Source organism: Solanum lycopersicum, chromosome 2 (genome assembly GCF_036512215.1).
Source record: "Solanum lycopersicum chromosome 2, SLM_r2.1".
In the NCBI taxonomy this organism is placed as follows: Eukaryota; Viridiplantae; Streptophyta; class Magnoliopsida; order Solanales; family Solanaceae; genus Solanum; species Solanum lycopersicum.
Genome location: NC_090801.1, coordinates 62,821,577 through 62,849,560, shown reverse-complemented (window position 1 = coordinate 62,849,560; position 27,984 = coordinate 62,821,577). Strand labels below are relative to the sequence as shown.

The window sequence follows — 27,984 nt, the reverse complement described above, 5'->3', positions numbered from 1 at the left end:
AAACTTGTGAACCATATCATCTTGGACTGTCAAGTCTTGTTTCACTTTTGATCCCAAAATTGCTGCTACTGTGTTAGACAATGGCCAACAAGGTTTCCAATTTCTCGGATCTGATCCAACGTGTCACTGCTTCTTGCTTGCTCCACCCACTTTCCTCCAACGGCCACATCTCTGGTGCTCGTGACGCCGACGAATCTGAAGATGACAAGTACACTACCGAAGAAGAAGAAGAAGAACACTCACCTTATGTGGAAACTCTGGAAAAATTCCAGAATTTCGAGGTAAAAAATGAGGAGATAAGAACTGAGAAAGTAAATGAAATGGAAATGCTTTTAGGGGAAGTGTTTGATGCAGTGTCGGCAATGAAGAAGGCTTACGTTAGTCTACAGGAGGCGCATTGTCCTTGGGATCAGGATAAAATGCGCGTGGCTGACGTGGCTGTGATATCTGAACTGCGAAGGCTTGGAGTGTTGAGGGAAAGATTCCGGCGGAATGTCGGCGGTGGAAGTGAAAGAGGGGACTGGAGAGTCGGGGTGGCGACGCTGAGAGAAGTGGTGGCGCCGTATGAGTCAGCCGTGGAAGAACTGAAGCAAGAGGTGAAGGCAAAGGATATTGAGATCGATGATTTGAAGGAAAAGCTAAAAACGGCGACGTTGCTTAGCAGCAATAGTGGAAAGAAAAACAAGTCAAAACGGAGAGTTAACTGCAGCAGTCAAGCTCCAGTTAATATGTCGCCGGCACCTGACCTGTTCGAATCTACAGTGAGCTCAGTAAAAGAAGCCTCAAAATCCTTCACGAGTATGCTCCTCTCTTTGATGCGCTCTGCTCACTGGGACATTGCGGCGGCAGTGAGATCCATTGAAGCTGCTTCATCTAACTCCACCACACCAACGGCGGATTCAATTGTCGGAGCCAACCATGCAAAATACGCACTGGAATCTTATGTGAACCGCAAAATGTTCCAAGGATTCGATCACGAGACGTTCTACATGGACGGAAGCTTGTCATCACTCCTCCACCCAGACCAGCACCGCCGGGAGTGTTATACACAGTACAGGGACATGAAAGCCATGGACCCAATGGAACTTCTGGGAATTCTCCCAACTTGTAGTTTTGGGAACTTCTGTTTCAAGAAGTATTTGGCCATCGTGCATCCTAAAATGGAGGAGTCTTTGTTTGGTGATTTGGAGCAGAGGCGTCAGGTACTGGCTGGGAACCATCCGAGGAGTCAGTTTTACGGAGAGTTTCTTGGGCTAGCAAAGGCCGTTTGGCTGCTGCATTTGCTGGCCTTTTCTTTGGATCCTCCGCCAAGTCACTTTGAGACAAGCAATGGATCGGAGTTTCACCCCAAGTACATGGAAAGTGTGGTGAAGTATTCCATTTCCATGGGGATAGGAGGGAGAATGGGTATGGGTCTAGTTGTCGGGTTTCCAGTTAGTCCCGGGTTTAAGCTTGGAAATGGATCAGTTGTTAAGGCTAGGGTTTATTTAGTCCCCAAAAATGGGTTTTAAGTTTGGGATGGACATAAATTAGTCATGCATTACTTGCCTTGTCTATGTATTAGTCGTATTAGTTGGTATCAAAATAAAAACTGATATATTTGACTTGGGGATCTTTTCCGTGCAAAACAATGATTGAAATTATGTCTTTTGTTTGCCCGGTAAACTTCAAAAGGTTAGTATAAGTTTTGCTCCAGTAGACTTTAAAATGTAATTTTTGCGCGGCTTTGTGAAATGAATCTACCACCTATATAATGGGTATCTTCGAACCTTAAGTTCCCTTTTACTAATTTTTGCAGTTTTGGTACAACTTTGTGCATGTTCATCTTTCTTTTCTTGTTACTGATACAGTATGCTAATATTGGACTTAGTTTATGATGCTTTGAGTAAGTTGATAAAAGCCCCTTTTTTTGGGTCTAGGCCACTGGCCGTAGGATAGAAATTCTTTGTATATGTATGACATTCATTTTCTTTTCAAGATCAGTCCTGTGAACTTTTCATGGTTATTGTTTTTGACGTTTCATTGAACATATAGGGTTCCATTGCAGCTGGAAGCTTATATTCGTTCTATATAATGTAGTCAAACAGAAGGATATAAAGAAGACTGACTTTCTGTGTAGCTTCTTCCTAGAAGGTTAGGTGGACTTCTTCCTATGCTGTATTTATTTTTGTGAAACATGTTGTCACAATAGTTTCTGTTTCTATTAATTTGAATCTTTTTTCTGTTCGGATGTTGCATATTCTAGATGCTTCATTTATAGGAACGCGTCTTATGAACATCAAAATTGCGCCTTATCCCACATTGGTTCAGAGATTGAGCTTGTTGTCTACTTAATGGTCTTTGGCTATCCTTATCTCACGAGTTAGCTTTCTAGGTTGAGGTCCATTTTCTTAACATAGTATCAGATACAAGACCTTATCTCCATTGTTCTGTTTTCCGATATTGGCGGCTCATGTCATGTTAGATGTCCAGCTCGATCTGTTAACAACGTTGGACCCCTGTGTGTGTTAGATGTCCAGCCATTAGCTTGTGAGGAATTGTTAATTGTTCCACATTGGTTGAGAGAACAAACTGTTGTATCCCTATATAGTCTTGGATTCTTGGGCAATACTCTTAAACTCACTGCCAAGTCAAAACCAGACAAACAAATTGAAAGGGAGGGAGTATTTTCTCTGTTCCATAACATATCTAGTATCATAGGTAGAGTAATATCTCCGATTTTATCATCCTGGCAGTGCATTTGTTATGAGACTTGAGTTGGTTTCTGCACTGCAGGTTAAAACTATTTTGGGGATAAAACTTAACCTGACATCAGATTTTGACAAATACTGCAGAAACTCTTCCTGTACGCTAAAACTCTACACATAACATGTTAAATTGGACTCTTATTCAGGTATTTGAATTATAGTCCTACTAACACAGTTTATGGCAGTATTCATGCACACTCCATATGTACTACTACATAGATATAAATAGATAAAACAACACGAAATTGATGTATACTCAATCACCTGAAGATTGTATATTTCTACATAACTACAAAACTGTGTATATACAATTTAAAGTATATGGAATATCAACTGCCACATTAACAGGAGAAAACATTTAGTAGTGAGCTTCTACATCTAATCAGGCATCTAAATGTTGCTTCCAATCCATCTTCGAAGCTGACAAGATAAGCCTCAAAGTTATCAAGCTTGGTATCTAAGCTCATGTTTTCTTCTAGGACTAGTGGAACTATTCTTTCTTTGTTTACCAATCTTGGAAGCAGTGACCATTTAGATGGCTTAGGCTTCAAAAGTGGCACACACAAGAAGGACAAGAGCATTTGGAAAGTTGAAAGACATGCTGCATTAGCTTCTTTTATTGCTCTTATCGCAGGTAATGCATCTTGATCTGCATCTAGCAAGACCGATACTGCAGTCACTCGATCCCTTTGCTTCAAAGTGGAGACTAATCTTTTGGCATCCCTCTTGATCTTCTTGATGAAAGAGGTAAATCTTTCAATGCTGTCATCTGTAGTTGAATCTCCTTTTCTCCTTCTGAGAGAGGATTGAAGATCTCTTACATTTTCTTTACATTGTGAGACAAGTTCTCTTATTGTGCCACAAAGGTCAAGAAGCCTCACTGATTTATCCAATAAATCGTCAAGCCATTTTGCATGTAGATTCTGGGAGAGGGCTTGAAGGGTTTGAGGTAAGTTGAAAAGATCATCAATGCACTTGAATGATTTCTCCAAACCAAGTAGACCATTGCTCACAGCTGCTGGTGCAACTGATACTTCTAAAGATTTGAGCTTGTTTAGCTCCACTTCAACTCTCTGGGTGGTTGGGTGTGATCTGCCAGGAAAACTGACTGACCGAATGTGATTAGGTTTTGAAGAAAGAGCAGTCATTTCTTATGATTTTCTCTCTGGTGAGGGGAGTTTTAAAACTTGTGTTGGCATTGAAACTCGAGTGTTGGTATTTATAGGTAGACAACCATAGTAAGAGTGACGAGATGAACAGTGGCCTAATTAAATAAGCATGTGATTGCACGGCTGGATTGCTTTATTTCTTCAGTTTAGTTAGTGTTTGTCATGTAATATGTATCCAGGAAAGGTTGTCTCCTCCATAAAAGCTTAAATCCATCAACTACTATAACACAAAATAATTAGATGATTGTGATAAAAATTATTGCATAGTAATGGGATTATTTTAAGGTGTCAAAGAGTTTCAAAGGGGCTAGTATATTAAATATAAAATTCATAATGCACGACTGAAGTTTATTTTATGGAACATGTACATGTATGGAAGTTTTCTTCTGGATTTGTTTGGCAAGGGGTTGGAATCATATCTCTATAAGCTTCTCAACTACATGTAATGTTCCTAATAATTCTGAGAAACTTAGAAAGGCCTAATGTACTTGATTAAAATAATGGGTGGTTTCCATGAGTAGCTTATTTATCAACTGTAGAGAGCACATATGAGCTGTATAATCTTATTGTTTAAAATGTTTATTATATGGTGGGCAAGGTGAAATAATAAAGTAATACATCATTAAATAGCAGGAGTGGGCTTCTTTCCTGATATTACCCATGACTCAGTTTCTGATATAGTTGGTGAGTTTTAATATCTGTGGAATATTGATCTATTCTCATGCTTTAGCTTTTTCTTTTTACTCTGCAATTTTTGTGAAGAACTAAACAATGAAATCGGAATTATTACCTAAACTTAGAAACAAAACTTACTTACAGTATGAAAGATTTAAAGATAAAAAATCATATAGGCAGAGCTAATTAATACATGCCAGTGCAATGATACCCTTTTATTTTCTTTGGCTCCATTCGGAAGATTACAGCTAAGAAGTTCTTCTCAAAGATTTCCAAGATATGGTTATGATTTCTATCTTTTTAATTAGTTCAGCAGTAGGTGGCTAGCAATTTTTAATTAAATAAATAATGGATACATGAGTGTATTGGAAAATTGAAATATTTAATTTTGTGCATGCATGTATGGCTGGATTTGCTGTGCTTGTTTAATGTTTATCAAATTATTCACTGAATAATTGTTGTCCTCTACAACTCACCCTTCAGGGCAAAGAGAGGGAGGTTTTACATATTTTACAAACTTTTGTAAGTCAAAAGCATGAGTTTCACATTCTCTCTGGGATATCTTATATTAAAGTATGCAGGGAAATGGAGAGAGCCCCTCGATCTAATCAGGCACCTAAATGCTCCTTCAAATCCATTGTTAAAGCACTCAGGGTGACGGTCGAAGGATTCCAGTCAAGTTTCAAAGTTAATGTTGTCTGCATGACTTTCATATATTCTTTTGCGAAATTAAAATGCACACTAAATTGGCTCCCCTTAGTAACTAATCACATATGTAGTGTCCAAATCTGAATCTTGGAATATTGATTCACCAATCTCTTCATCCATTTATTTTAAGAGTTAAGACCAGGACTAACTTTTGGGCTCCTCTGGTTAAGCTGGCTTCTGCACTTGAGTCTCCTTTTTTCCTTCTGACAGAGGATTGAAGATCTCTGACAAAGGCACAGACACACTTGTGAGTTGGCTCTGCAAAGTCTACCAGGCCTGTCCATAACACTATGCACTTAAAAGCTAGCCACGGGGCGCCGTGAGGCACGACCAACAGGTCAAAAGGAAGGCTGTTAAGCTTCCCATGAACATTATATATGTGAAAACTAATTAGCCAACTCAACATGTGCAATAAAAGCTTCGCAATTCGCATAAGAAGAATTTTAGGAGAGAACTCTGTGATGTACAGGCACCTATTTCCTTCCAAATTACCTTTGAAGTTGTCAAGCTGAGCCTCAAAAGAGTGCTAGTCACATTTTAGTTAGTCAAGTTCCCTTTAAATTTTTATTTGGGGAGCATACAGGTCGTTTTCAGGAACTGCTTATGAACTTTTTGGGAGCAACGCAATTAAGCTTGCTGAGCAAGGCCACAGTAATCTGGATTAAACTGATATTGACTCAAGCAAAGTGGCAGTGTTAATTTTTCCATTTAATTGTTCGAAAGAACGTTATGTTGTCTGTTTTGCCCTGCTGATATCTGTGCCAGATCTTTTTGCTGGATCTTGATTTTTCTTTTCTTGAATTTGGCTAAGGAGCTAGAAAAAAAGACTTGATTGGATAAGCCTCCTGATTAGATCTAGTGCTTCCAATTATCGCAGAAGACATATGATGAAAAAATTAAGATTGTCATAGTTACAGTGGTCACCATATCTAGCTGGACTATGAACTAAGATTAAGCAGATCATAAGCTATAGTTCTAACTTTTTAGTGATGCATAGAAAAAATGGTGGATAAGTAGAATAATGAAGAAATTCTTCATCGTCATTATGATCTTTCATTAGTTTGATTTTTGGAGCCAATTATGTAAAGTAAGTATGTAATGAATGTGCTAAGAATTTTTATCAGTTTCCCCTCTAATTTTAAGAGGATCATTTCAGTGGATATGAGCTACCGAAACATAACCTGACATACTGCTAAGTGCTTTCTTTTTGGTAAAATTCACGGGCATAACTTTTAAATTTTGATCTGAGAGAGAGAGGCAATAAGTGGTGTATAATCTTTCACTTGAAGTTTATGTATTTCTAACATTACTACAAAACTGTTCATATACAATTTACAGAGTATAGAATAACAACTTCCAAATTAGCAGGAAAGAACATTGAGGAGCGAGCTTCTAGATCTAATCAAGCACCTAAATACAGCTTCCAGTGCATTTTCAAAGCTGTCAAGGTAAGCCTCGAAGGTTTCCAGCCTGGTTTCTAAGCTGGTGTTTTCTTCTTGGACTCCAGGTGTTATTCTCTGTTTGTGTACCAATCTTGAAAGCAATGACCATTTTGATTGCTTAGGCTTCAAAAGTGGCACACACAGGAAGGACAAGAGCGTTTGGAAAATTGAAATGCATACTGCATTAGCTTCTCTAAGTGCTCTAATTGCAGCTATTGTATCTTGTTCTGCATCTAGCAAGACTGGTACTGCAGTCTCTTGATCTATTTGTTTCAGAGTCAAGATAGACATTTTGGCATCCCTCTTGATCTTCTTGCTGAAAGAGGTAAATCTTTCAACGCTGTCATCTGTAGTTGAATCTCCTTTTCTCCTTCTGAGAGATGATTGAAGATCTCTTACTTTTTCTTTATATTGTGAGACAAGTTCCCTTGTAGTGCCGCAAACATCAAGAAGCCTCACTGATTTGTCCAATAAATCGTCAACCCATTTAGCATCTAGACTTTGGGATAGGGTTTGACGGGAAGGCAAGTTGAGAAGACCATCTATGCTCTTGTATAATCTCTCCAATATGAGTAGACCATGGTACACAGTGTCTGCTTTTGGTGTAGCAGGTGCTTCTAATGATTTGAGCTTGTTGAGCTCTTCTTCTACTCTCTGGATGGTAGGGTGTGATCTCCCAGGGAAACTGATTGACCGAACGTGGTTGGGTTTTGAAGAAAGAGCAGCCATTTCTTATGTGTTTTTTTTTTCTGATGAGGGGATATCTCGAACTGGTGATTAAATTGAAGCTTCAGAGTTGGTATTTATAGGCAGACAGCCATAGGAGGAGATAAATTGAGCAGTAACCTAATTAAATCAGCATGTGATTGAATTGCTGGATCTTTTTGGAACTCGTAAACCTGCTACACATTTGGCCTACAAAGGCTCTGCTGATTACTTTTATTAGTCCTCGTATTATTGGATGAACGTGAGGCATCTCATTATCATGTGGGTATTGAATAGATTCCCTTTTTGGGTCTCCAGAAATGGTGCCAATACTATGACACATGATTTTTTTTATTGGTATTATGTGATTGAAGATGCATTAGCTTCAAGGAGTCTGTTTTACTTGTTCAGTTGTTTAGTTAGTTTTTGTCTGTAACAGGTGGCCACCTAAGCTTGTCCCCTCCATAAAAGCTTAAATCTGTCAACTACTAGAACAACACATATTTAGATAACTGAGATATGAATTATTAAAGAATAGTGGGATATTTTAAGGTGTCAAAGACTTTAAAAGGGGCTAGAAGATCAATATAAAATTCATATTGCACGTTTGAAGTTTATTTTATGGAAATGTACACGTATGGGAAGGTTATTATTTGAATTTGTTTGGCAAGGTGCTAGGAGCATATCTTTACAAGCTTCTTGACAAGGTGTAATACTTCTTATAATTTTGAGGTCAAATTCAGAAAGGACAAAATTTACTTGGTTCGGTTTCCACACACCACAAGTAGTTGGATATATGAACCAAAGAAAATCAGATTGTGAGCTGTATTAACTAATTGATTAGGATGTGTTAAGATATGGTGGGTAAAGCGAATAGCTAAGAAATATTTCATATTCATTTGTAAACGAGTGCATTTTTGTCCAGATATTACCCTTAAATCAGTTTCTGTCATGGTAGGTGAGTTCTAATACCTGTGAAACATTAAGCCGTCTTCATGCCTTCAATTATATTTTATGAAGATTCACGCCTTCATTTTTTTACTCTATGCAACTTTGGAGAATAAAGTGAAATTGTTCCCTTTTTTTAGTATGATAATTTTAGTTTTCACTTGTTCATCCATCAAGGGATTTAGCATGCGGAGAAACACTAAAGGTTCTCTGAAAACGAAATAATCTCAGATGAAGCTGATTAAACACAATTAAAACTACACTTGCAAACCTAATTAATATGACGTATGTCCTTTGAAGAATTTATCAATTTCTTTTTCATTTAGGTCCCAAAATAGGTTAAATTACTCATTAATCTTTAAACAATTTTTAGGTTCTCATGGCTATATCTTTATAGAAAATGATAACAAAAATTGGAGACTCAGAAGCTTATCCTGTTGTTGGAACAGCCTTAGAAACTTGTGATATGCGAGAGTAGTATGATTCTATTATAAATTTAGATATCTGTTAATTGCATACAGAGGGGAACAAAATCATGTAAAAAGAGACAGATTAGATTTTTCATATAATCTTTCACTTGTATATTGTTCTTTTCTATCATAACTACAAAATTGTATATACAAAATTTGGTCAACCATACAGTTTAGAAGGAAACTGTATTATGTAGGGAGCTACTTGATCTAACATCTATATACTCTTTCCAATCCTTTCTCAATACTATCAAGTTGAGACTCAAAAGTTTCCATGTTCATGTTTGGTTCTTGGACTTCACATGATACTCTCTCTTCCCTTGTACACCAATCTTGAAACCAGTGACCATTTAGATGACTTAGTCTTCAAGAGTGGCACATACATGAAAGACAAGAGCATTTGGAAAATTGGAATGCATGATTTACTGACATTTCTCATTACTCTAATAAAAAATGCTATTTCCGACGCTGCATCTAGGAACAGTGATCCTTCAGTCTCCTCATTCATTTCCTTTAAGGACAAGACTAATCTTTTAGCGTCCTTCTTCATCTTTTTTCTGAAGGAGGCGAATCTGACTATGTTATCTTGCTTTCTCCTTCTGACAGATGATGCTACATCTCTTACATGTTCCTTACATTGTGAGACTAATTCCCTTATCGTGCCACAAACATCAAGAATTCTCATGGATTGTTCCGATAAATCTTCAAACTATTTTCCATGTTGGGAGAGGTGAGTCAAGTTAAGATGATCATCAACACATTTGTGTAGGTCTTCCAAAACAAGTAGACGACTGCAAATAGTCTCTGCTGTTGATGCAGTAGATACTTCCAGCACCTTGAGCTTGTTGAGAATCTCTTCCACTCTCTGATTGTGTGGTCTAGTGGGTAAACTGATTGACCTAATATGGCAAGAAGTAATAGCCATGGTTTTTAGTTTTTCTATGTTGTGAGAAAAGCTGAATGCTGGGATGAACAATAGGTACAAAGAAAGGTCATTTATATAAACAAAGAGGTATCAAGAAGCGAAAATGTGGTCATGTGGGTATCCCTTGGAATTTGGTAAATTGCTATGCATTTGGCAAACAAAGGCTCTAATAATTAGTCATCTAAATGAATAAATTATGTGGCTTTGCCTTCATATGGGGTTCAATTACAGGTTGCCTCTTCCCTAATTACTAAGAATTGTCGCATCACTTGGTGGTGCAATCAAGATGCTAATAACGTGGGTCCACTGAGGCTGTCTCGTTTGGAGGAGCTGATGTCCACTAATTACACAAAATACAGATTAGAAGATCTGAAAAGATATTTTTTGCCAATATTCAAATGGACGTGTAGTGTATATTTAATTTATACACGTATGTGTGGTTGTTTGCCATATTTTATTTGGAAAAGGAAAACTAGTTGATTACTAAATTGCACCATGGCCAATGATAATTTAATGCCAGAAATTATTTCAAATAAAGTGGCATGGGTAACTGCCCATTAATTTGTTCAAAAGAACAGTCTGTTGGCTGCTTTGTCTGTGATTTCATGCCAAATCCTAGTTTGAATCTTGATTTTGTTTTTGTTTAATTGGCTGGGGATCTTGATGAAGTTTAATGATATAGGATTAGCTCCTTTACTAGATCTACATCTTTTAATGAACTCGAGAAGGAATTCAAACAGATACTAAATCAATATGGTCAAGTTAAGGTGGTCATGTCATAGTTAGTTGGACTTTTAACTAAAGATAAGCAGATCATGAACTATATTATCTAATTTACCTGTGATGTATATCTTACTGATGAGTTCAGGTTCAAGGAGGCTGATCAAGGGACCCAGGTTTTGGTCTTCCTTTATAGAGGGAGGTTTCTTTTATATCAAGAGCGTCTTGGGGAGGCCGGTGGAGTTTATTAACACCCTAGGGTCACTATGCAGAGGAAATGTTAGAAGAACTCCAGAAGCCTGTGTAGCAAGAACTTATTGTGAAGCTTCCTTCACACAGACCTCATTCTTCTGCAATTCATGTTATGAATTAATATCACTTTTCAGGTCAATAATTTACGCCATCTGACTTTACATGAGAGGCTTCCTTGGTTTGATTAACAAAACCAATTATGTGGCATAAGTGTGTAACTGACGGGCTATGAGTTTTATCTATTTCAAGCCCCACAGTTTTAGGAGATCATTTCGACAAATAGTTTGGGCTATTGATGAAAAAGTACACGCATAGAGAGAGATTAAATTGATGTATATTCATTCACTTGAGATTTGTGTATTTCTAGCATAGCTACAAAACTGTTTATATACAATTTACAGTGTGTGGAATAACAACTGACAGATTAGGAGGAGGAAATATTGAGGAGCGAGCTTCTAGATCTAATGAGACACCTAAATGTTGCTTCCAATCCATCTTCAAAGCTGTCAAGGTAAGCCTCGAAAGTTTCCAGCCTTGTTTCCAAGCTCATGTTTTCTTCGTGGTATTCAGATGTTATTCTTTCTTTTTGCACCAATCTTGAAAGCAAAGACCATTTTGATGGCTTAGGCTTCAAAAGAGGCACACACAGGAAGGATAATAGCATTTGGAAAGTTGAAAGACATACTGCATTAGCTTCTTTTAGTGCTCTAATCACAGCTACTGTATCTTGATCTGCATCTAGCAAGACCAATACTGCAGTCTCTTGATCCATTTGTTTCAAAGTTGAGACAGATCTTTTGGCGTCCCTCTTGATCTTCTTGCTGAAAGAGGTAAATCTTTCAACACTGTCATCTGTAGTTGAATCTCCTTTTCTCCTTCTAAGAGATGATTGTAAATCTCTTGCATTTTCTTTACATTGTGAGACGAGTTCCCTTATTGTGCCACAAAGATCAAGAAGCCTCACTGATTTATCCAATAAATTGTCTAGCCATTTTGCATTTAGACTCTGAGAGAGGGCTTGAAGTATTTGAGGCAAGTTGAGAAGATCATCTATGCACTTGTACAATTTCTCCAAACCGATTAATCCATTGCTCACAGCTGCTGGTGCAGCTGATACTTCCAATGATTTGAGCTTGTTGAGCTCCTCTTCAACTCTCTGGGTGGTAGGGTGTGATCTCCCGGGCAAACTAATTGATCGAACGTGATTGGGTTTTGAAGAAAGAGAATCCATTTCTTATTGTTGTTGGTTTTTTTTTTCTAATGAGGGGATATCTCAAACTGATGATGGAATAGTAAAACTAGAGTAGGTATCTATAGTCAGAACACCATAAGGAGGAGATAAGATGAGAGATTGCCAAATTAAATCAGCATGTGTTGCACGGCTGGATCTTTTTGGAGCTTGTAAACCTGTTACGCATTTGGCCAACAAAAGGTTCTACTGAACGTGCGGCATCTAATAATCATGTGGGTGCTTAAAAGATTTGATCCTTTTTGTCTCCAGAAATGGTGCCAATACTGTGACACTACATTTTTATTTGATTGAAAATGCAACAACTTCAAGAAGCCTGTTTAATTGGTTTAGTTAAGTTTTTGTCATGTAGTAACAAGTGGCCTGAAGTTTATTTTATTATGGAACTGTGCACGTACTGAAGTTTATTTTAATCCGTGTTTATACTAAACTTTACCAACTAGCAGAGACGGATTCAGGATTTTGAGATATCGGATGATGCCATGCTTTTTAAAGAGAAGCCAAGTAAGCCTTCAAGAAGAAAAAATGTGGTCATGTGGGTATGCCTTGAAATTTGGTAATTACTCTGCATTTGAAAAACAGAAGTGAAAAGCTCTAATAGTTAGATTATGTGGCTTTGGCTTCATACGGGGTTCAGTTACAACAGGTTGCACCTTCCCTAACTACTAAGCATTGTCGCATCACGATGCTAACAGCGTTGATGTCCATTGATAATACAAAATACAAATTAGAAGATCTAACATGTAGTAGATATTTAATTTATACACGTGTTTGCCATTTTGATTTGCAAAGGGAAAACTAATTTATTAATAAATTGCACCACGGCCAATGAGTGAAATTATTGCCAAAAATTTCTAAGCAACATTTCTTTTTATGGTTGCAAAATGGAGAACCAAAGACTCAGGTGTCCTAACTAATGTAGGTAATATGGATGGAGTAAGAGATAAAGCTCTTTAACTGTTAGTTCGTTACCATCTTTTACTCTTTCTCCAAGGTTTTAAAATTTTATAACCAAATTTTGTAATGGGTTTTAGTACAGTAAATAAAATTCTACCAAGTCAATTTCCCAACCGTGTTTGGAGGAAATCCCCATTTGGACGTGGGAGCACAAACTCTGATATTGTCCATGAGGCTCAAGAGCGCCTTAAGCCATGTCGCCCTAGATCTTTGTCTTCAAGTAATCTCTTCAAACTCGGGCATTCTTGCAACTAAATCATCTTCCCACTGAGACCTGTGATTTTGGATTTTCTTCAATTCTGCTAGTTAAGCCAGCACATGTTGATTCTGAAGATCCACGTTCCCATGCATAATACTGCCCTTACTCCATTCTTTCAGCTAAGCGACCCGCACAAAATCAGGATTACTATTGATGTTGGAAGGACGGTGCACTAACTTATGACAAATCCAAGAAGCAAAATTTTCTCTTGAAAGCAACATTGATGTGGATGATTAATGATTTTCATGCTTTTTCAAGAATTTGAGATTGTGATTTGAAATCTTACCTGAGACTTCATATCACATTCCAAACGCAAGCTACGTGGGCCGCGAAATCAGCCCGGCCCAAGAATGAAAAGACACACACGGGCCGAGTTCATACCCTTCTAATTTTACCTGAACCTGTCTATCTCCCCCGTTTCCGTCTTCTTCAGTTCCTTTCTTTCTCAGGCAAGGTAAGCTCTCAAGTCACAACAGAGAAGCTTTAAGCTCTTAGTTCTTCGTTTCTTTCCACAGAGAGAGTTTTTGTTTTCTAGCTTTAGTTCTTCTCGTTGATTTTCTGGTAAAATAAATAGTCCTTATACTTTTGAGTTTCATAGACAATAATGTCAATTTCTGATCAAGTTTTTGAATTTTAGATTTGAATTTGACTCACGAAAGGATTTTGTTTTTCATAATATATCCAGAATTTAAAGAATCGTGATCAAGTTATAGAGGGGATGGATTTAGTTGTGATGAACCAGGTATTTTTGGTTTCTTATATGGGTGCTTTTTTATTTTCATAAAAAATATTGTGTGGGTGGCTGATGAACAATGTTTTGACAATGTGTAACTAGGTGTGATTGGCTTGATTGAAATCTTTTCTTTTGCAGGGCGTAGACGGAAGGATATTTGGTATTTGGTAAAGAAAACTCGGGTTCAAGGGAAGATAGGTAATTTTTGTTTGATCAATTCCGTATGATGCTTTAACATGCTAAATTCCAATGTGGATTTATGAATTCCTGTTGTGTATGTGATAAACAATTGGTGCACCTGAAAACTAAAAAAATAACTACAGACTCAATCTCAAATCAATTGAGGTTGGGTTTATGAATCCTCACTCATTGGGATAATACTCAATCATGTGAAAAACTTGTGCTCCTGAAAATAACTAAAACGAATAATTTGATTTAAACTGTATTAGTAAAGTTAATACGGAGAATGAATGTCTAGTGCAGTAGCAAATTTCCAAAATGGGCCAACGATGCCCTTAACAAAGTGGTAACTTCTGTAAATGTATCCCCACTGCGTGAGAAATTATAGAAGAAAAAGTATGTCTAAATGGAAACATAAAATATACAGGAGAATTTCCTCCCGCTCTTCATCCTATGCACGTCAGTCACCTGTGTATGTTTGTGTTTGCATGTCCTTTCGGGTGAGATTTCTTCTTTGTTTCCGCTGAATTCATGTTCATCCTTTTTTTTTATTTCATCATTTTGTCTTAATGCAATGAGAAAACATAGTATTTAGATGATTTGTAGAGGAGTACAGAAAGGGGACTCATTGTCCATGAAGTACATGAATGAAAATCATTATAACTAACTAGTGCTGTTAAATCACTTTAATAGGCCTAAAGGAACTATACTTATCCAAAGAATTACCACAAGAAGCTGTTGCCACTCATCTTGAAGGATTTCTCTGTTACGAAGAAAACGGTTTTGAAACTAATAATTACAAGAAAAGATAATAACACAAAAGATCCACTTCCTGGCAGGAAAATAGATTCTGGTCTGCATTATTCACTTTGAACTTTTCTAATTCGAGTATAGTCTTTCAATCCGTGTAATATATATTTCTAGTATAAGTACAAAATTATCCATTTACAAAATGTGGTGAACTACTATATAATTTGGTGTAGGAACTTCCAGATTAGCTGGAGAAAACATTCAGGAGCGAGCTTCTCGATCTAATCAGGCTCCTGAATGCTCCTTCTAATCTCTTCTCAATGCTGTCAAGTTGAGCCTCAAAAGTCTCCACTTTTGTTTCCATGTTCCTACTGTTTTCTAGGCCTTCATGTTCTATTTTTCCATTGTGTATCAGTTTTGAAACCAATGACCATTTTGGCTGCTTCGGCTTCAAAAGTGGCACTGACAAGAAGGGCAAGAGCATTTGGAAAATCAAAATGCAAACTGCATTGACTTCCCTTAGTGCTCTAATCACAGCTATTGTCTCCTGATCTGCTTCTAAGAATGCTGCGGTGAGAGTCTCACAGTTCACTTGCTTCAAGGACAAGGCTAATCTTTTGGCGTCCTTCTTCATTTTCTTGCTGAAAGTAGTGAACCTTGCAATTCCTGCTTCTGCACTTGAATCTCCTTTTCGTCTTCTGAATGAGGATTGAAGAGCTCTTATGTTTTCCTTATAGTGAGAGACAAGTTCCCTTGTAGTGCCACAAACATCAAGAATCCTAATCGAGTTCCCCAGTAACTCCTCAAACCATTTAACATGTTGGTGCTGGGAGAGTATCCGAAGAGTTTGAGTCGACTTAAGAAGATCATCCATACACTTGTGTAACTCCTCCAACCCGAGCAAACTATTACAAATTGTCTCTGCGGTTGGTGCAACTGATGTCTCCAATCCTTTAAGCTTATTCAACACCTCTTCAACTCTCTGAGTTGTGGGGTGTGATCTGTTGGGCAAACTGATGGATCGAAAAGTCTTAGTTTTTGAACAATCAAGAGCAGCCATGGCTTCTTATGTTTTTGTTGAATGCCTTGAATCGGACCCGCTACAAACAGAAAGGACGGGGGTCTCGCTGCCCGGTCAGCGAGTCGGGGGGTCCAGGGGGGCGACGCGCCCCCTGGCCTGGGGGTCCGGGGGGGCGGAGACGCCCCCGGGCCGACGGTATACAATGTTGTTGTATTGGGCCCTTAATTTTCTGTTGATTCTGTATGTTGGGCCCAAGCCTGTTAGGGCGTAGCTTAGCACTATATATAGACGCTATGGGAAACCCTATTCTGTAATTCTGTTTTTGCCTCTCCATAATAAAACTGCTCCCTCTCTTCCCGTGGACGTAGCCAATTTGTTGGTGAACCACGTAAATCTGTTGTCTTATTTTTCGCGTTTATATTTTCTCGTATTATCTCAAATTCCGCACAACAAATTGGTATCAGAGCCTCTCGGTTAATCGGTGTTCTTGGAGAATTCGAGATGTCTGCTTTGAACGTGAAAATCGACAAATTCACAGGGAGGAACAGTTTCAGTTTATGGCAGATCAAGATGCGGGCCTTGTTGAAACAGCAAGGCTTCTGGGCGCCGTTGTCGAAAGACAAGAACGCCGTCGTTACTCCTGAGATGGCGATTCTGGAGGAAAAGGCGCACTCGACGATCATGCTGTGTCTCGCGGATGACGTCATCACGGAGGTCTCGGATGAAGAGACTGCTGCTGGTCTGTGGTTGAAGCTGGAGAGTTTGTACATGACAAAATCTCTAACCAACAAGCTGCTTCTGAAACAACGTCTATTCGGTTTACGAATGGCTGAAGGTACACAACTCAGGGAACACTTAGAGCAATTGAATACTTTGTTATTAGAATTGCGTAATATCGATGTGAAGATCGAGGATGAAGATGCTGCCCTGATTCTGTTAGTATCTCTCCCAATGTCGTTTGAGAATTTTGTTCAATCGTTCATTGTTGGGAAAGATACTGTGTCACTGGAAGAAGTCAGATCAGCCCTTCATAGCAGGGAATTACGGCATAAGGCTAACGGCACAAGTACGGACATACAGCCTTCCGGTCTGTTCACCAGTAGCAGAAAGGGAAGGAAAAACGGCGGAAAGAAAAATAAGCCGATGTCGAAGGGTGCAAAGCCGGATGATGTTTGTAATTACTGCAAGGAGAAGGGACATTGGAAATTTGATTGTCCGAAGAAGAAGAAGCAATCGGAAAAACAATCAGTGTCTGCTGCTGTTGCTGAAGAAGACACCAATTCTGAAGAAGATATTGCCCTAGTTGCGGATGAGCACACTCATCATTCAGATGTGTGGGTTCTTGATTCTGGGGCATCCTATCACATCTGTCCTAGGAGAGAGTGGTTCACGACTTATGAGCAGGTAGACGGAGGCAGCATCTCGATGGCCAACAGTTCTGTCTGCAAGGTGGTTGGGACAGGCTCGATCAAGATAAGGACACATGACGGTAGCTTCTGCACATTGAACGAGGTCAGGCACGTTCCATTGATGACGAAAAATCTGATATCTCTCAGTCTTTTGGACAGCAAGGGATTCAGCTGGTCGGGAAAAGATGGAGTCTTGCGGGTCTGGAAGGGTTCAAATTTGATTCTGAAAGGTGTCATGCGTGGTACTTTGTATTTTCTACAAGGTTCCACGGTTACAGGTTCAGCCCATGTTGCATCGTCAGAATTTCACCAGAAGGATATGACTAAGTTATGGCACATAAGACTTGGTCATATGGGTGAAAGAGGGATGCAAATTCTGTCAAAGGAGGATTTACTTGCTGGTCATAAGGTTAAGAGCCTAGAGTTTTGTGAACATTGTGTTTTTGGAAAACTACATCGCAATAAGTATTTAAGGGCATAATTGTCCTTTCACGTTTTAAATGAATAAATAAATAAATAAATAAAACAGATTAGTATTTATTTATTTTAATGTTATTTGACTAATTCTTGAATTAGTCTCCTAATCCAATTAGTCCTCTCTCTCTCACGCTTCTAAACTCCCTCTCTCACGTTCTCCATCTTCCTCACATTATTTCTGCCAAAAATATCAATAATTTTCATGCTTGAAGAACTCACAAAAAATTTTTAAGCAAAAGAAAAAGTAATCAAAACGTCAAGGCTAAGAGAGGTTCGTCGAGAGAGGTATACTTTGAAGTGAATTGGGAGTGGTTTGGAGGAGTTTTCCGGGCAGCAACATTAAAGTTTGAACATCGATTAAGGTATGAGTTTCTCTCATGGAATTCTTTCTCCAAGAGTACTTTCTTTCGGACGTTTCTTAAACTCTTGAAACTAAGGTTGTTCCCCTTCGTATGTCCTTGTCCTTAGCTCCCTAATGAATTTGTAGGATGGGTATGTTGTGCTGCTAGATTTTTGCATGAATGATGTGTTTAAATTAAATATGAATGTGTTTATGTGCGGGGAATCGCGATAATGATCATCAGAATATGATCGGAAAAAGTTGATGTATGGGTGTGTATAGGGCAGTGTTTTAGGCATTGTTTTGGGGTATATAAGTTGTTTATTTATCATGTATTTTATGTGTGAAATGGGTGTGCAATGCGATGTTTATTTTGATGAAGCATAGTGAAGTGAATGAACCATGAAATCTCCCTAAGAACTAATGTGAAACTTGATGAAAAAAAGTGCAGAAAAATAGTGGAATAAATTTCCAAAAACATAGAAATAGGTTTAAAAAGAATCTGGAAATTTTTGGGATGTCAAAGAATTAAAAAAATATTAAGGGAATAAAGGTGAGGCTGTGGGGGTTCGAACCCACCACCTCATAGCCTCCATTCCCAGCGAAATTAAGAGGAAAATGAGGGGGGCTGTGGGGGTTCGAACCCACAACCTCCCTATTCAAGCGAATTTAATTAAAAATAATAATAATAGTAAATTAAAATTCTAATTAAAGTTGGAAAATTAATTCTCTTATGTAAACATGGAGATTTAATTTAGAATCTTAATTAAAAATAGGATATTAATTCTTTTATGTAAATATTGAGATTTAAATTGGAATTCTAATTAAATTAGAAAATTATTCTTTCATGTAAATGATTGAAATTTAATTTAGAATTCTAATTAAAATAGAAAATTTATTATTTCACGAAAATGTTGAGACTTAACTTAGAGTTCTAAATTTATGAATATTAGAACTAAAATCAATGAAAAATATAAATGATATCCAAATAATTCAAAATTTGGGTTCTCGTGTCCAAACCTCCGTATTGATACATAAGTCATACGTGAGTGAAATATTCAAGAATAATGTCATCTACTTAGATCAAAAATCAAAGATCTTGGCATATATACAAGATACATAAGTCTTGTAATACATAATCTTAGAAAAACAAGAATTCACTTAACGAACTATAAATGAAGCCTCATGGCTTGTATGTATAGATATATAAGTTTAACATACGTTCAAGAATAAGTGAACCTAAGATATACGTAATGAAATGAAGAATGTGGCGACAATCATGATGTGAGGTTAATGCATATGATGAGAGCAATCTTAAATGAGCTTAAGTAAATGTTACCGATACATACTCACCAATGAGAGTGTAAGATAATGAAGAGACTAGTCTCTATGAATACTCTAACAAAAATATTGAGTTTAAAACACTTAATACTAATGATGAGATGAGAAATCATCTATTGAGCTATGATGTCTTCATACTAGAAGCAAACTTCTATGATGTATGAGTTGCATGTAATGGAACTTTATACCGAGCACCGATAGGCTAGCTATGAGTGGTGATGCCTTCTTTCGGGAAGGGCGGAGGTTCACGTAATTCTCATGAGATGAGACTGTCCGGCTTGCCGGGTATGGGTCTCCATACATCTCCTAGTCTTTGAACCTATATTGCCACTATAGGGATCTGGCGGGGTTAAATTCCCATATACGCTAGCATGTTATTGAATCGCTTTGGCCGGTGATTCCACCTCTTTTCGGTGTGGGAAAGACACTGGATTTCATGATGCTCACATGATCTATGTCGGTTAAAGTTAAAGTTCCCAATGAATGAATGAGGCCAGCCTCAAACGAATCATATAAAGAAATGAATGATACCGAAGGTGTTAGGATAGGATAATCAAGAGGTGAGCTAGATTCAGGTAATGACATTAGGTCATTCCTGATCATTGCACAGCAAACCCGATGAGAGTCTTAAACTACATCCTAGGTATACCTGGTGTTCGCACTGGCCTATGAATGAATTGAAATGAAATACGAATGAATGAGTGAAGCAGACTCTGTGTTTGCTAAAGAAGGCTCCCTAGTTGAGGTCCCATATGTTGAGCCCTCATTTTGGAAAGTCTTAAAGTTAAGTCTATGATAATAAGGTCTCATGGTATACGAATGAATAATATGAAAGAAAGTATGTGTTATATGTTATGTGTTATATGAATATGTTATGTTTTGTGTGCTATACGATAATTATAATGATGCATGTCACTCTCATGGCATAACTTTCCCAATCTCAATTTGGCAAGTCCACTGACTTGACTTCCAAAAATCATGTTGTTAGGAAAGAGCTATTCTTCCTCATGCATGTCCCTGGTGTGTACTTGCATATACTCATACTTAGTACAAGTGTGTACTAATTCCATACGAACATCTACTTTTAGGTGCAAGCACAGGTGGACGCTAGAGCTACAGGTTCGTTGTTGCAGCTATCCGGACATCAGTATTCATCCGGAGTTTGGTAGGTCCTCATGCTTTCGAGGATGCTACCGTTTTACATTCTAGCGTAGTTTTAGAGTTGAGCTAGCGGAGCATGTTCCACTAGCGTTTCTTTCCTGTTTTGGTTCAAACTTTGTATTGGCGCTATTTTGGCCGATATACAAGTAATACTTAATGAATTATTTCTTTCAGTTGCTTATCTCTTAAATGTTAGATGGTTGATGATGAACGATTACGAAATGTTAAGAATGTTCAGCAAGTATGATTAAAGAATCAAAAATTTCAAATTTTCCGCTAAAATTAATCTATGTAAAGTAAGAATGACGTAAGCAGGCTTGTCTGCGACCTCTGAGAGGTCAACGACGCCGGTCTCGTCTGGGGCCTAGATTCCGGTCGTGACCAAGTTGGTATCAGAGCGCTAGGTTAAATTCCTGAAATAATGAGTTCACATCAACCACATTGAGTAGTTTCTAAGTCATGGTAGTGAAGTGCACCACTATCCTGGATTAGAGACTGCATGATGCGTAGGAAAGACTTCCCTTCTTCTTATCTTATTGTGCTTTTCCTAATGTTTTAATTCTTGGTGTTACAAACGTGTCTAACATCAACCTTGGGTTTTTTTCAGAGAATGAATACCTGGGGAACTAAGGGTCTGAGGACGGGAGCAGCAGCAGCTAGGGGTAATCAGAATCCACCCCAGGCTCCAGCTGAAGGAGTGGCCATGCCAGTGAACCCAGCTGGGTTGACTGATGCGGAGGTGAGGGCATCTCTAGCCCAGATGGCACAAGCCATCACGATGCAGGCTCAAGCTATGACTGCCCAAGTCAACCGGCAGGATGTTCTGAGGGAAAACCCACCGGTTCGCAACATAGCTGACAGACTGCGAGACTTCACGAGGATGAATCCTCCAATTTTCACAGGGGCTAAGACTTCAGAAGATCCTCAGGAATTTATAGACGAGTTGCATAAGATACTGGTGGCCATGGGGGCCACTGATATTGAGAAGGCTGAGTTGGCTTCCTACCAGCTCAAAGATGTTGCACAGACTTGGTGCAAAATGTGGCGAGATAGCCGTGTCCTAGGAGGGGTGCCAGTCACTTGGGAGCTGTTCAAGACAGCATTTTTGGAAAGGTTCTTCCCTAGAGAGATGAAAGAGGCCAAGGTTGAGGAGTTCATCAACCTCAAGCAAGGATCCATGACTGTCAGGGAGTATTCCCTGAAGTTTGTGAAGTTATCAAGGTATGTGCTTCCCTTAGTATTTGATAACAAGAATGATGAGAGTACTTAACTTTGTTGAAATCATCCAGGTATGCTACTCCCTTGGTTTCTACCAGCAGGGAGGAGATGAGCAGATTCCTCACAGGAATCAATGGAAACCTAGAGGAAGATTGTCGGGCTGCGATGCTCCATGATAATATGGACCTTTCTAGATTAATGATGCATGTCCAACAGGTAGAGGACAGCCGAAAGAGGAGAGGTGTACGTGATGTTAGGAGGCCTAGGCCTCAAGATCAGGCAGGTCCCAGCCATGGAGGCCACAGAAACAATTTTGGCGTCCGCGAGCAGCCCAAATTCAAGAAGGGGCAACAGAGTGCTGGAAATTCTGACCCTCAGAGAAATACAACGCCTAGAGGAGGCAGACCCGAACCCAAGAGGGGCAATGGAGGTGAGATGCAGCGTCCAAGGAAGACTTGTACTAAGTGTGGCCGAATGCACCTTGGAGAATGTAGACAGGGCACTAATGCCTGTTTCGGTTGTGGTAAGAGTGGACACATGGTCATAGACTGTCCCCAGAACAGAGGTCAGGCTGGGGGTAATGCTCAGCCTAGGCCTACCCCACATAATGCAGCAGCAGCCGAACCTCCGAAGAGGAACAGATTTTATGCCTTGAAAGGTAGGGAGGAGCAGGAGAAGTCCGCTGATGTGGTCACAGGTGTGCTGCAAGTATTCAACTTCTGTTTATGCTTTACTTGATCCAGGGTCTACGCTTTCCTTTGTGACTCCTCTGCTTGCCCTTACCTTTGAAATACTACCTGAAGTTCTGCATGACCCTATAGTGGTTAGTACGCCTTTAGGAGAAAATGTGAGAACCGATAGGGTATACAAGAATTGCCCAATAGTTGTGAGTGGCAAGGCTATGTGTGCAAACTTGATTGAGTTACCCATGCGCGATTTTGATATTATTCTTGGCATGGACTGGCTTCACAGCTATTATGCTTGTTTGGACTGTCGTAGTAGGGTGGTGAGGTTTCGCTTCCCTAATGGAGAAGAGTTAGTCTGGGAGGGGTACAATCCGATTCGTCCTAACCCCTTGGTTTCAAATCTCAAGGCCAATAAAATGATGGCCAAAGGGTTACTATGTCATCTAGTGAGTGTTAATGATTTAGATCATGACGTTCCTTCCATAGACTCGGTGCCTGTAGTAAGTGAATTCCTAGATGTGTTTCCTGAAGATTTGCCTGGAGTCCCTCCCCTTCGAGAGATTGACTTTGGTATCGACTTAGAACCTGATACTAAACCAATCTCAATTCCTCCTTATAGAATGGCTCCAGCAGAACTCAAGGAGTTGAAGCTGCAGTTAAAAGATCTCACGGATAAGGGTTTCATTCAGCCGAGCATATCCCCTTGGGGCGCTCCAGTGTTGTTTGTAAAGAAAAAGGATGGGACCCTTAGAATGTGTATCGATTATCGGCAGCTCAACAAAGTCACTATAAAGAATAAGTACCCACTTCCCAGAATTGATGATTTGTTCGATCAGCTCCAAGGGTCTAGTTTCTTCTCTAAGATTGATCTTCGTTCAGGGTATCATCAACTTAGAGTTAGGGATAGGGATGTCCCAAAAACAGCTTTTCGTACCCGTTATGGTCATTATGAGTTCTTGGTTATGTCATTCGGTCTCACGAATGCACCTGCTGCATTTATGGACCTCATGAACAGAGTTTTCCGTGAATACCTTGACTCTTTCGTCATAGTATTCATTGATGACATTCTCATCTACTCTAAGACCAAGGAAGAGCATGAACAACATTTGAGACTAACCTTGCAGGTACTTAGACAGCATCAGTTGTATGCCAAATTCAGCAAGTGTGAATTCTGGCTGAGATCAGTGACCTTCCTGGGCCATGTTGTGTCCGATCAAGGTGTAGAAGTGGACCCCAGAAAGACTGAAGCAGTTAAGAAATGGCCAAAGCCTCTTACACCCACCGATATCCGTAGCTTTCTGGGATTGGCTGGTTACTACCGCAGGTTCGTGGAAGGATTTTCTTCCATTGCTGCCCCACTTACAACCTTGACAAAGAAGAAATCCAAGTTTGAATGGACGGATACTTGTGAGAAGAGTTTCCAGGAGCTCAAGGACAGACTCACTTCAGCCCCGGTACTTACTCTGCCTAAGAGTGGCGAGAATTACACTGTCTATTGCGATGCATCTAGGGTCGGTTTGGGATGTGTTCTTATGCAGGCTGGTAAGGTGATAGCTTATGCTTCCAGACAGCTCAAGGTTCATGAAAAGAATTATCCCACTCATGACTTGGAGTTGGCAGCTGTGGTGTTTGCGTTGAAGTTATGGAGGCATTATCTATATGGAGTACACGTGGATGTGTTCACGGATCATAAGAGTCTCCAGTACGTGTTCACGCAGAGAGAGCTGAATCTACGGCAACGCAGATGGTTGGAGCTGCTGAAGGATTATGACATGAATGTGCACTATCATCCAGGCAAGGCTAATGTTGTGGCTGATGCTTTGAGCAGGATGAGCATGGGGAGTACAGCCCACGTTGAGGATGAGAAGAAGGAGCTAGTGAAAGAGGTACACAGACTGGCCAGGCTGGGTGTACGGTTGGTTGACTCTACTAGTGGAGGTGTTTCAGTTCACCCTAGTTCTGAATCATCCCTGATAGTGGAAGTCAAGAAGGGTCAGCATCTCGATCCTGTGTTGATGGAGATGAAGGACTCAGTGTTGTTAAAAATGAATGAGTCTTTTGCTTTGGGAGATGATGGCATACTTAGATACCAGAACCGGTTGTGCGTACCAGATGTAGATGATTTACGGACCAAGATTGTTACAGAGGCCCATGGTTCCAGATATTCCATACATCCAGGTTCCACAAAAATGTATCATGATCTTAAGCAGATTTATTGGTGGGATGGCATGAAGAAGGATATTGCAGACTATGTGGCTAAGTGTCCTAATTGTCAGCAGGTTAAGGCAGAGCATCTTAAGTCTGGTGGTCTGACTCAGATTATTGAGGTTCCGACTTGGAAATGGGAGGCCATTAATATGGACTTCGTAGTTGGTCTTCCGAGGACTAGGAGGCAGCATGACTCTATATGGGTTATTGTGGACAGACTGACTAAGTCTGCCCACTTTATCCCTGTGAAGTCCACTTACAGGGCCGAGGATTACATGAGACTCTACATTGATGAGATTGTGAGATGGCATGGGATTCCTTTGTCTATTATTTCAGATAGAGGAGCTCAGTTTACTTCGCATTTTTGGAGATCTTTCCAGAAAAGCTTAGGCACGCAGGTGAAACTTAGCACTGCCTTTCATCCTCAGACAGATGGGCAGGCAGAGCGCACTATTCAGACATTGGAGGACATGTTGAGAGCGTGTGTGATTGACTTTAGAGGTAATTGGGATGACCATCTACCTTTGATAGAGTTCTCGTATAATAATAGCTACCACTCCAGCATTGGGATGGCACCATTTGAGGCATTGTATGGTAGGAGGTGTAGATCTCCAGTTGGGTGGTTCGAGGTTGGAGAGTCATCTATTTTGGGTCCAGAGATCATTCATGAGGCCCTGGAGAAAGTTAGAATGATTAGAGACAGGTTGGCTACCGCTTATAGCCGACAGAAGTCATATGCAGACAACAGAAAGCGACCCTTAGAATTTAACGTTGGTGACCAGGTTTACTTGAAGATATCGCCTATGAAAGGGGTGATGCGATTTGGTAGAAAAGGGAAGCTTAGTCCGAGGTATGTGGGGCCATATGAGATCCTACAGCGCGTGGGTGAGGTGGCCTATGAGTTAGCATTGCCTGCGGAGCTAGCTTCTGTGCATCCAGTCTTTCATGTCTCTATGTTGAAGAAGTGCCTAGGTGATCCAGCATCAATCCTACCTGTAGAAGGTTTGGGGGTTGGTGAAGACTTGTCCTATGAGGAAATACCTGTTGAGATCTTAGACAGACAGGTCAAGCGGCTGAGGAACAAGGAGATTGCCACAGTGAAGGTATTGTGGAGAAACCATCTTGTTGAGGGTGCTACGTGGGAGACTGAGGCCGACATGAGATCCCGATATCCACATCTTTTAACCTCTTGAGGTTAGGCTTCCTACTCGTAAAACTATAGTTCCTTATCTCTTCGTATTTGTTGCTATTGGCTGATTGTACATAGCAATTAAGTTATGATCTCATTGGCATTATGAGGTGAAATGGTGGTGTCATTCGGGGACGAATGTTCCTAAGGGGGGAATAATGTAACGATTCAAAAAAAAAGAGAATTATGTAAATAAGTATTTAAGGGCATAATTGTCCTTTCACGTTTTAAATGAATAAATAAATAAATAAATAAAACAGATTAGTATTTATTTATTTTAATGTTATTTGACTAATTCTTGAATTAGTCTCCTAATCCAATTAGTCCTCTCTCTCTCACGCTTCTAAACTCCCTCTCTCACGTTCTCCATCTTCCTCACATTATTTCTGCCAAAAATATCAATAATTTTCATGCTTGAAGAACTCACAAAAAATTTTTAAGCAAAAGAAAAAGTAATCAAAACGTCAAGGCTAAGAGAGGTTCGTCGAGAGAGGTATACTTTGAAGTGAATTGGGAGTGGTTTGGAGGAGTTTTCCGGGCAGCAACATTAAAGTTTGAACATCGATTAAGGTATGAGTTTCTCTCATGGAATTCTTTCTCCAAGAGTACTTTCTTTCGGACGTTTCTTAAACTCTTGAAACTAAGGTTGTTCCCCTTCGTATGTCCTTGTCCTTAGCTCCCTAATGAATTTGTAGGATGGGTATGTTGTGCTGCTAGATTTTTGCATGAATGATGTGTTTAAATTAAATATGAATGTGTTTATGTGCGGGGAATCGCGATAATGATCATCAGAATATGATCGGAAAAAGTTGATGTATGGGTGTGTATAGGGCAGTGTTTTAGGCATTGTTTTGGGGTATATAAGTTGTTTATTTATCATGTATTTTATGTGTGAAATGGGTGTGCAATGCGATGTTTATTTTGATGAAGCATAGTGAAGTGAATGAACCATGAAATCTCCCTAAGAACTAATGTGAAACTTGATGAAAAAAAGTGCAGAAAAATAGTGGAATAAATTTCCAAAAACATAGAAATAGGTTTAAAAAGAATCTGGAAATTTTTGGGATGTCAAAGAATTAAAAAAATATTAAGGGAATAAAGGTGAGGCTGTGGGGGTTCGAACCCACCACCTCATAGCCTCCATTCCCAGCGAAATTAAGAGGAAAATGAGGGGGGCTGTGGGGGTTCGAACCCACAACCTCCCTATTCAAGCGAATTTAATTAAAAATAATAATAATAGTAAATTAAAATTCTAATTAAAGTTGGAAAATTAATTCTCTTATGTAAACATGGAGATTTAATTTAGAATCTTAATTAAAAATAGGATATTAATTCTTTTATGTAAATATTGAGATTTAAATTGGAATTCTAATTAAATTAGAAAATTATTCTTTCATGTAAATGATTGAAATTTAATTTAGAATTCTAATTAAAATAGAAAATTTATTATTTCACGAAAATGTTGAGACTTAACTTAGAGTTCTAAATTTATGAATATTAGAACTAAAATCAATGAAAAATATAAATGATATCCAAATAATTCAAAATTTGGGTTCTCGTGTCCAAACCTCCGTATTGATACATAAGTCATACGTGAGTGAAATATTCAAGAATAATGTCATCTACTTAGATCAAAAATCAAAGATCTTGGCATATATACAAGATACATAAGTCTTGTAATACATAATCTTAGAAAAACAAGAATTCACTTAACGAACTATAAATGAAGCCTCATGGCTTGTATGTATAGATATATAAGTTTAACATACGTTCAAGAATAAGTGAACCTAAGATATACGTAATGAAATGAAGAATGTGGCGACAATCATGATGTGAGGTTAATGCATATGATGAGAGCAATCTTAAATGAGCTTAAGTAAATGTTACCGATACATACTCACCAATGAGAGTGTAAGATAATGAAGAGACTAGTCTCTATGAATACTCTAACAAAAATATTGAGTTTAAAACACTTAATACTAATGATGAGATGAGAAATCATCTATTGAGCTATGATGTCTTCATACTAGAAGCAAACTTCTATG

At 38.9% G+C, this 27,984-nt stretch overlaps 6 protein-coding genes across 6 annotated transcripts; 2 read left to right on the top strand and 4 right to left on the bottom strand.

Moving 5' to 3' along the window:
- Positions 1-23: 23 nt before the first annotated feature.
- LOC101267481 (uncharacterized) lies at positions 24-11,992 on the bottom strand. Its single transcript, XM_026029491.2, has one exon. It carries the CDS (start codon positions 11,990-11,992, stop codon positions 11,186-11,188), a length of 807 nt encoding a protein of 268 aa, XP_025885276.1. The 3' UTR covers positions 24-11,185.
- LOC101250947 (protein GRAVITROPIC IN THE LIGHT 1) lies at positions 81-1,612 on the top strand. Its single transcript, XM_004232497.5, has one exon. The coding sequence runs from the start codon at positions 81-83 to the stop codon at positions 1,509-1,511; it is 1,431 nt and encodes a 476-aa protein (XP_004232545.1). The 3' UTR covers positions 1,512-1,612.
- On the bottom strand, positions 3,089-3,895 carry LOC101267196 (uncharacterized). Its single transcript, XM_069294400.1, has one exon. It carries the CDS (start codon positions 3,893-3,895, stop codon positions 3,089-3,091), a length of 807 nt encoding a protein of 268 aa, XP_069150501.1.
- On the bottom strand, positions 6,661-7,470 carry LOC109118701 (uncharacterized). Its single transcript, XM_019212066.1, has one exon. The coding sequence runs from the start codon at positions 7,468-7,470 to the stop codon at positions 6,661-6,663; it is 810 nt and encodes a 269-aa protein (XP_019067611.1).
- Positions 11,993-15,133: 3,141 nt separating the features above from the next.
- Positions 15,134-15,958, bottom strand: LOC101268062 (uncharacterized). Its single transcript, XM_069294399.1, has one exon. The coding sequence runs from the start codon at positions 15,947-15,949 to the stop codon at positions 15,134-15,136; it is 816 nt and encodes a 271-aa protein (XP_069150500.1). The 5' UTR covers positions 15,950-15,958.
- A 5,290-nt stretch (positions 15,959-21,248) lies between these two features.
- Positions 21,249-22,437, top strand: LOC138342187 (uncharacterized). Its single transcript, XM_069294398.1, has 3 exons — positions 21,249-21,859; positions 21,928-22,286; positions 22,385-22,437. Exons 1-3 carry the CDS (start codon positions 21,249-21,251, stop codon positions 22,435-22,437), a joined length of 1,023 nt encoding a protein of 340 aa, XP_069150499.1.
- Positions 22,438-27,984: the final 5,547 nt, after the last annotated feature.